Below are 9,314 nucleotides of genomic sequence, written 5' to 3'. Positions count from 1 at the left end.
GCAACCAAGGTACATGTCCTTGACCGGAATGGAACCTAAGACCTTTCAGTCCGCAGGCCAATGCTGTATCCACTGAGCCAAAACAGTTAGGGCAATCTTTTATTTTTTAATATGTTTTTATTGATTTTAGAGAGTAAGCAAGGGAGAGAAAGAAACATCAATGAGAAAGAAATATCAATCGGCTGCCTACTTCACATCCCGGGCTTATTGAGAATCGAGCCCACAACCTGGCATGTGCCTGGACTGGGAATTGAGCCGTCGACCTTTTTGGTGCATGGAACAACACTCCACTGAGCCACACAGGCCAGGCTCTTTAACTTGATATATGTAATAAACTTGAAATATCCCATCTTTAAAGCATACAAAGCCTTCTTCCTTAAGGGACATCTTGAACCCAGAATATAACAGTTGACAGTATGTCCTTTCCTATGAATTACTAAAACTCATTTTCCTAAGTATCATAATTTGTTCAGACTGCTATAACAAAATGCATAGGCTTTTAAAGAACAAAAATTTATTTCTCAGAGTTCTAAAGGTTAGGAAGTCCAAGATCAAGGCCCTTGCAAATTCACTGTCTAGTGAGATCCCACTTTCTGGTTCATAGACTATTGCCTTTTCACTGTAACTTGACATGGCTCAAGGAGTGAGGAATCTCTCTGGGGCCTCTTTTATAAGGACACTCATCCCATTCATGGGAGCCCCACCCTCATGACCTAATCACCTCTCAAAGGCCCCACCTCCAAATACCATCATCTTGGGGGGTAGGTTTCAACATATGAATTTGGGGTTTGGGGGAACACAAACATTCAGTCCTTTGCACTAAAACTAGCATAAAGGTCTATTTCTTACTGTTTTTATTACCTTAGTTGGTCACCAGTTCTTTTCTGTGTTGGTCTACAAGCTTCAGCCTAAAGATATTTATTAACCAAAGCAGAAAAAAATATATATAATGTCTCTGGAAGGATTCATGAGAAAAGGGGCAACTGTGAGTCTGTGGCAGGGTGGAAGAGACTCTTTTTTCTGAATAGCTTTTCATACTTTTTGATATTTTTAATCATGTGAACGTATTATCAATTCAAAATAATAATAAAACTTTACAAAATAAATCTACTAAAAATTAAGAAATGAAAAATACCAAAAATGTATGCCCAGCTGGAGTGGCTCAATTTGTTGAGTGTTGTCCTGTGCACTGAAAGGTTACCAGTTCAATTCCCAGTCAGGCCACATACCTGGGTTGCAGGTTTGATCCCTGATCTCTCGATCTCTCTCTCTCTCTCTCTCTTTTCCCCCTCAACTCTAGTGAAGATTAAAAAAAATACCAAAAATTTAAAATCTAGCTGAGTTTTTCTCATTCTATATATGTATGTTTTTAAATAGCTTTGCATCTGTGACCAACAACTTAAAAAGAGACTTATGTAGAATGACTATTTTTACACCAGCTATCATTCCACTTACTATTAGTGGAAATCCCTAAATTAATATAACCAGGGCTAAAGTTCAGCCAGTATTTGATGTGGCTGACCAGCTTCTGTCTGTTTTGATTGGTTGATGGTATTGCTGATTATTACTAAATATTTTTAATATCACCCTGGATAAGGTCTTCAAACATTTTAAAAGATCTTACGTATTCTTTTTTTTACCATAACTAATAGAAATATACATTTGCAAATACCACTAATTATCTATCTTCTCCAATAGACTTATCCATAGCGGGCAAACATGGTTCTATCATGCTCTTTGTTATACATTCCTTGATACTACCAAATGAATAAATGATACTCACTGCTTTTTCTCTTTTGTCCAAAAACAAACTTATTCTTTAAATTCACGATATCATGTAGATTTTTTGTTTGTGTGTTTCATAAACAACATAAGAGATTGATAACATAAGAAATACATTTTCCAAAAGAAGAAAGGTGAAATAAAGATAGCAATTTTTCTTTTTACTTAACATTAGTTGGGATTTTCATGGAAATGATTGAGTATTGGTTTTAAAGCTCAAACTAGTTTTTAAAAGCCATTTTTAAAAACAATCTGGACATTGTGAGCTAAGATGTAATATGAATCCTATTTAATGATAGACAATCCAAGAGTATTTTCTATTTGGCTATAGAATATCATTTTTGTTCACACATTTGCACATGGTCCTGTCTGATGTTCTGTACAGTAACAAACAAAATAATTAAGAGAAACTTAAAAGCTCTTCTACTTTTACCGTTCCATGCTACTACTTAATCCCTTATTTTAAAAAATCTCACCTTTTAATCCGTTAGAAAAGACAGTTGCCTCTCAATCAACAGAAAATAACAGCGGAAGTATTTTAGTTGAAAAGAAAGCATCTCACCTTTTTCTCAGCTTCTATGTTGTTAGAAATAATAGTAATATTTTGAAGAATTTGAAAACAGTAGATGGCATTACTTTTAACTTGCTGGAAACAAGCAATCACAGTTAAAATTCAAAAGAGAAACGGGAAAATATTTTGCAAATTGCATGCTACATAAAGATTAATATCTGGGAGATATAATGAGTTCCTACAATCAATAAGAAGAGCACAAATACTCATATATAATAATAAGTCAATGGAACAATGAGAAATATACAAAAATATACAAATGGCCAATAAACATAAAAGATGCTCTATTCCACTAAACTTGGAGAAATACAAATTAGACAATGAGATTCCCAATTCCTCCCTTTGTCTATGTGCCAGCAGCAATTAAAGAGACAGATTAACATCCAAAGTAAGGTTCACTGGTGAATAGGAGGATATGCTGAAACACAATGGGAAGGAATATAAAAATGGTAAACACGTTTAAAAGACAGTGTGACACGTTCTATTCAATTTTTAAATGCAAATATCCTTTGAACCTGTCATTCCACTTCCATTTCACTGTACTAGAGAAATGGTCACATGGGGCCTGAAAAGGCATGTTCTAGGATATTGCAGGGTTTGTGTTTTGTTCTGTTTTTGTATCAGAAATAACCTAAATGGTATTGGCAGTAAAATGAGCAAATAGATCATTGCATATCCATCCTACCATGAACGAATGAGAAGGCAATATGCTCTGGAGCTCATTACAGATCAGGATACTGTGGCTATCTTTTGTTTGGTTTTTAAACTTCTATGTAGTATTCCGCAGAATGGGTATATTCTACTTCATCTGTGTCCTTATTGATGGATCTATGTGTAGGTAACTGCATAGAAGTGCACAAACATCAAACTGTGAACAGTAGTTATTTCTGGGGAATGGAGTGAGTGAGAATTGACAGGGAGGAGTGGTTAAATAGGATTTTCATGTTTGATTATATTCATACCTAGTTGAAACTTTTAAAACAAGAATGTATTCATACAATTGTGAACTTGAGTTTTTGACAGTAGGACTCAGAAACTCAGATTAACATAACCAATAAACAAAAAATAACAAGCCTCCCTTTTTATCTTATCCCTCACTCTCCGTGAACTTTGCCTTGCCATTGTGTCAGATAAATGGACCGTCATCTCTAGCAATTGTCCTCACTTCCTGAAACTGCAGCAAGTATACTCGTAATACTCCCAACTACTCTGAAAATAGGATTTTTCACAATTCTTTTGAGTCAAGAAAGCCCCTAAAAAAAGGTATTAAGCCCTAACTGGTTTGGTTCAGTGGATAGAACATCAGCCTGCGGACTGAAGGGTCCCAGGTTCCATTCCAGTCAAGGGCACATGCCCAGGTTTCAGGCTAGATCCCCAGTTGCGGGCGTGCAGGAGGCAGCCAATCAGGTTCTCTCTCATCATTAATGTTTCTATGTCTCTCTCCTTCTCCCTTCCCCTCTGAAATCAATAAAAATATATTTTAAAAGGTATTAAAATAATTATAAAATATGATTATAAGCATAATTTAACATAACAACATAATATAATGTAAAAAATGAACTGTGAAGTGAAGTACCATAAATGGTCCCAGCTGCTCCCCAATCTCACACATTGGATCGATGGCTGCAATGTTACGGGTATTTTTACTAGAGAGATGATGCAAGACATGTGGGAGATTTTCGAATTCCTGTACAGTTAACTCTACAGTGGGTTATTTACTTTTTGGATTATTCCTAGCGCCTTTTAAATGCCAAAGGGATTTTCCCCAACTGTTAAGCATTCTTCTGAGTCATCACTTTCAATTGGTAGGAGTTCAAGGAATGCAAATTCGTTTTCTATTAGCCTAAACAAACACACTTAGAAAGGAAGATTCCTTGAGGCAAAGAACACCTATCACAGCCAAATTTAAATTGCCTTTGACCATTGTCATCAGGGAAATGAAACCAAAGTAATTGTCTTCTTAGCCTCTAAAGAAAAATGTTTTAATGCTTTCTCTTGTAGAGTTCGTCATCATTTGTAATCCTAATGTTCTTTTTATATTCATTTTAAATCACTCCAATTTGGGCCCATTTTTTTGGTGGGCATCAATGAAAGTACATGGGAAAATCTCAGCCATTCTCAATATATTTCCCAGCCTTATCAATGTACAAACATGGTAATTTTATGCTTTTTCATTTAATTGTTTACATATATTTTCTTTTTACATTGATTAACCCACATACTTATTATTTTTAACTTCACTATGATAGTTTATTATAATACCTGCCATGCAATGAGTCAGGCACTCTATTAGGAATTTTATACATATATGAGTGGCCTGATGCATGAAATTCATGCAGGGGGGGGTGGAGGGGTGTCCCTCAGCCCAGCCTACACCCTCTCACAATGCAGGACCCCTCGGGGGGATGTCCGACTGCCGGTTTAGTCCCGATTCTCTGGCCTAAACCGGCAGTCGGACATCCCTCTCACAATCCGGGACCGCTGGCTCCTAACCACTGGCCTGCCTGCCTGCCTGATCGCCCCTAACCACTCTGCCTGCCTACCTGATCGCCCCTAACCACTCTGCCTGCCTGACGTCCCTAACCACTTTGCCTGGTTGCCCCTAACCACTCTGCCTGCCTACCTGATCGCCCCTAACCACTCTGCATGCCTGACGCCCCTAACCACTCTGCCTGATCGCCCCTAACTGCTCGCCTGCCTGCCTGATTGCCCCTAACTACCTCTGCCTCGGCTCCTGCCACCATGGCTTCATCTGGAAGGACATCCGGAATGACATCCGGAAGGTCATTTGGCTGTCCAGTCTAATTAGCATATTATGCTTTTATTATTATAGATTATTTTATTTACTCCTCACAACAACTCTACAATGTAGATTCTTAATGTATAATTATTCTTAATGTATAAATGAGGAAATTGAGGCTCAGAGAGGTTGTTAGTGGTGGAACTGGGACTTAGTAATTTATTTCTAGTGAGTATTAGAAATAACAGAATATTGTAGATGAGACTCCCAGTGGTCTCATTCCCAAATCTACCATCAACATAACGCCAGTCTTTCTTTTATCCATTTACAGGTTGCTTAGCTGATCCCCCACTGTTAGGCATTTTGGGTTATTTCTGATTTCTTGCAGTGATGATAATATCTCATGAAAATTGTTTTGTAACCATATTCATCCTGTGTCTTCATGAAGCTCAGTTTCTACAGAGCCACATCGCATTGCCTGGAAGTAATTTTAAAAATAAATTCCAATTTTCATTTTGTTTCTCAAAGATAAAATCACAGAGGATTCAGTTCAAAACTCCAGATCTCCTGCTTTTATTCCTCAGTTCTCTTACACTCTAAAACTGCTATCAAGGCAATGACAGTCTAAATCCCCAAACTCCCTACAAGCCAGAACTCCAAAGCTCTTCTGTCTCCTCCTACCTCCCCTTGGCTCTTCACTTTATAGATCAATGCATCCTCCTGGGCCTGGTTCTTACCCTGACCCTCGACATTCTTTTCTGGCTCCTCTCTGTTCATTCCAATAATCCAAACCAGAAGGAAAGAAGTTGGAGGTATGGATTGTGCAGAAACAGGGATAGCACAAATCGGGAAACACTTACAGATGAATACATTTTACTCACTTATTTATAAGTTAAAGTTTTTGGTGTTTTTATTCATTTTAGGGTTTTTTTCCCTCTTGAATTATAGTCTTCCAAGTGAGATTTGTGAGTCATCGAATAGATCTATGATAGTGAATAGAAGTATCCCTACTAATTTTTTAAAAAATACATTGTTGCCCTGGAACTGATTTTCCTTTGTTTCATGTAACTGTCAGTTTTATCATGCTTAGTAAAGTACAAAAATAAATAAAGCCAAAAAGAATTTGAGAAGGGTACGTTTTAAAGGCCTGTTTTAAATGATATAAGTTTATGACAAAAGTTGTTGCAATTCCAGATGTTCCAATATTGAGTAGAACCTTGAAGGCTCTTAAAATAAGTATATTATTCATGGAAATCCTATATAATAAAAGCGTAGTATGCAAATTGTCCCCTTGGCCGGAAGGTCGTGTGCGAGTTTGACCAGGGGGTGGGGCCGGCCGGGGGAAGGGAGGGAGGCCGCGGCCGGCAGCCACTAGGGACCCTACCAGTGCACGAAATTTATGCACTGGGCCTCTAGTCTCAAGATAAAACCTCTAGTTGGTTAAGGTTGTTGTTAAGAAACCAGGAAATCATGGTTACTGTTTCAGTACCACAGCCTTTCTGTTAAATACTAGGCAAAAATTCCTAGAACTTAGTTTCTGAAATTTTAAGATTTCAACATTTAAATACTATCTTACTAATGGTTGTTTTATTTTTCAATCATGTGCAAAAAGAATGGTGCAGCCCTGGCTGGTGTGCTCAGTAGTCAGAGCGTCAACCTGCACAACAGAGAGTTGGGAACTTGATTCTGGATCAAGGGCAGGTACTTGGGTTCCCAGATTTTTCCCCACCCCTGGTCAGAGCATGTGCAGGAGGCAATCAATGTGTCTCCCTCACATCTATGTTTCTCTCTTTCCCCTTCTCACTTCCACTCTCTCTAAGGCAGTGATGGTGAACCTTTTGAGCTTGGCGTGTCAGCATTTTGAAAAACCCTAACTTAACTCTGGTGCCGTGTCACATATAGAAATTTTTTGATATTTGCAACCATAGTAAAACAAAGACTTATATTTTTGATATTTATTTTATATATTTAAATGCCATTTAACATAGAAAAATCAACCAATCAACCAAAAAATGAGTTCGCGTGTCACCTCTGACACACGTGTCATAGGTTCGCCATCACTGCATTAGTGGAACCTTGACCCAATAGACTCCCCTTCTCAGGGATATTTGCATGTAATACCTTATTTCCAACTGCGAATGCAAAGGTTTGTTTCTGGTCTTTGAGTTTGGCTCTTACAAGTTAATACACAGCTCTTTGGGAGAAGAGGGGCGGCCCAGGCACCTTCTCTTCATGTTGTATGTTATAAATATGTTTTCTCAGTTGATGAATATGGCCAGCTCCCAATTTACTGTCCTAATTAACTGCAAGTTCTGAGGTCAAGTGTACTCTGTACACATTCAGATCTTGCACAGGTTCACACATATAAGTGTGAGAAAGGGCATGTAGGTGGCAAAACGTGGAATTTGCTAATTAGGAAAAGAAATGCATGCCATTCATTAGGAATAAATTACTACACTCACTTTCTATGCCATTTTTATTGCTTCTTCATAATGAATCTCTGGAATCAGATTAAACCCGGAAGTTTTTATTTTCTTTTGTCTTTTTTTTTTCTTTCTTCACCAGTTTGACAAATGGACAGACTCTCAAAGGAGAAGAATCCTGACGGGCCTGTTAGAACGCTGCTCCCTGTCACAGCAAAAGTTCTGCTGTCGAAAGCTTCAGGAAAAAATTCCAGCAGAAGCTCTGGATTTTACTACCAAGCTTCCAAGGGTGTTGTCCTTATACATCTTTTCCTTCCTGGACCCCCGAAGCCTTTGTCGTTGTGCACAGGTAAAGGCAAAGAAGCAGTGTGGGGCATTTTGTAAGGACAGCCTGGAAACTCTGGAACTTGAGAGGGAAAAAAAGCAAATACTAGTATAGCAGGTTCTCAACTAACATCATTTTGTTTAACTTAGTTTTGTTACAATGTTGATGAGAATCTGTAGGAACTTAACTCTTGTTTATATCAGCCTACATAAAACTGGTTTCGTTACATGTCATTTCACTTAAAGTTGCAGAATCTATCGGTGACATTAAGTGAGGACTTACTATGCACAAAACCAATAAATGGCGTGGTCAGTATGTTTAGTCTGTGTAGTTTGGGATCCCCCCCTGTCTCAGACACTTTGTGTCTCACTCTCTATTTGGTGCTCAAAATGGAAAAAAAAAGTCTATCATTAATGTCCACACACAATGTCTCACTCTCTATTTGGTGCTCAAAATGGAAAAAAAGTATAAGATATCATTAATGTCCACACACACACAAAAATTGCTAGGTGGTGAGGCAAACACCCAAAGAAGAAATGCTTCATCAGCAGGACCATCTTACATTGCACAGCTACAATAAAATCCTAAATTGCACAGTGCAGACCATTCATAAAGAGAAAGGCTCAAAATAAGGTGCTAATGAAATATACAAAAGAATATGAGACTAAAAGAGTTCAGAGTGAGCAAATGTGCTCACGGATTTGGAAAAGGAGCTGACCACTATTTTCTTACAAGTAATTCCATGGTGTATTAAAGTGTAGTTAAATTACTTAAGATTATAAAATGGGTAGTAAGTTTGTTGAGTCTTCTCATAGAGGCTAGTAACACCAGACATTACCTGTTAGCATGCATTCACACATGTGCAAAATGTTAACTTTCATTTTTAAAATTAAGAAAATGAATTCAGTAAGAAAGATGAATTACTTAATGAAGGAGCTGGGAAAGTTGGGAAGCTATATGAAAAAAATTTCTAGTAGGATAAAAGATTGATATGAAATCAAAGGAAACTATGAAGGTACTCAAAGAAAACACAGGGAAGGAGGTCTTTGTAAGTACTCTATAATACCCAGAAACCATAGACAAAAACATGTCATTTAAATTTTTGCTTTACTCATTATATATAGTATTTACTATATGTATTTTATGAGCAAGACTAAAGAAAGCTAGATTTTAAATTGTGTCTATAAAAATTAAAATTTTCTGTATAAAAAAGAACATTATAAATAAATCCAAACAGTAAATAGGGAAAATACATATTGCCAATGAAGGGCTAATTTTCTTATATTTTGAAGAACTTCTATTAATCTATATTAAGAATAAAAGACCACCTGGCTAGTGTGGCTCAGTGGTTGAGAGTAGAACTATGGACCAGGAGGTCATGGTTTCATTCCTGGTCAGGGCATATGCCAGGGTTGCGGGCTTGATCCCCAGTAGGGAGCATGCAGGAGGCAGCTGATTGATGATATCTCTCAT

At 37.5% G+C, this 9,314-nt stretch overlaps 1 protein-coding gene across 6 annotated transcripts in view; it reads left to right on the top strand.

Moving 5' to 3' along the window:
* FBXO16 (F-box protein 16) overlaps nt 1–9,314 on the top strand; it is a 53,067-nt gene that overhangs the window by 19,269 nt on the left and 24,484 nt on the right. For all 6 annotated transcript variants that reach the window (XM_014546437.1, XM_014546436.1, XM_005874606.2 and 3 more), the window contains one exon: nt 7,659–7,865. In XM_014546437.1, the coding sequence (XP_014401923.1) occupies nt 7,659–7,865 (207 nt within the window). The remainder of the gene's footprint in view (nt 1–7,658; nt 7,866–9,314) is intronic.

The sequence above is a fragment of the Myotis brandtii genome, unplaced genomic scaffold (genome assembly GCF_000412655.1).
Source record: "Myotis brandtii unplaced genomic scaffold, ASM41265v1 scaffold447, whole genome shotgun sequence".
Lineage (NCBI taxonomy): Eukaryota > Metazoa > Chordata > Mammalia > Chiroptera > Vespertilionidae > Myotis > Myotis brandtii.
Note: the sequence above shows the minus strand (reverse complement) of the source record. Positions and strands in the feature narration are given on the sequence as shown.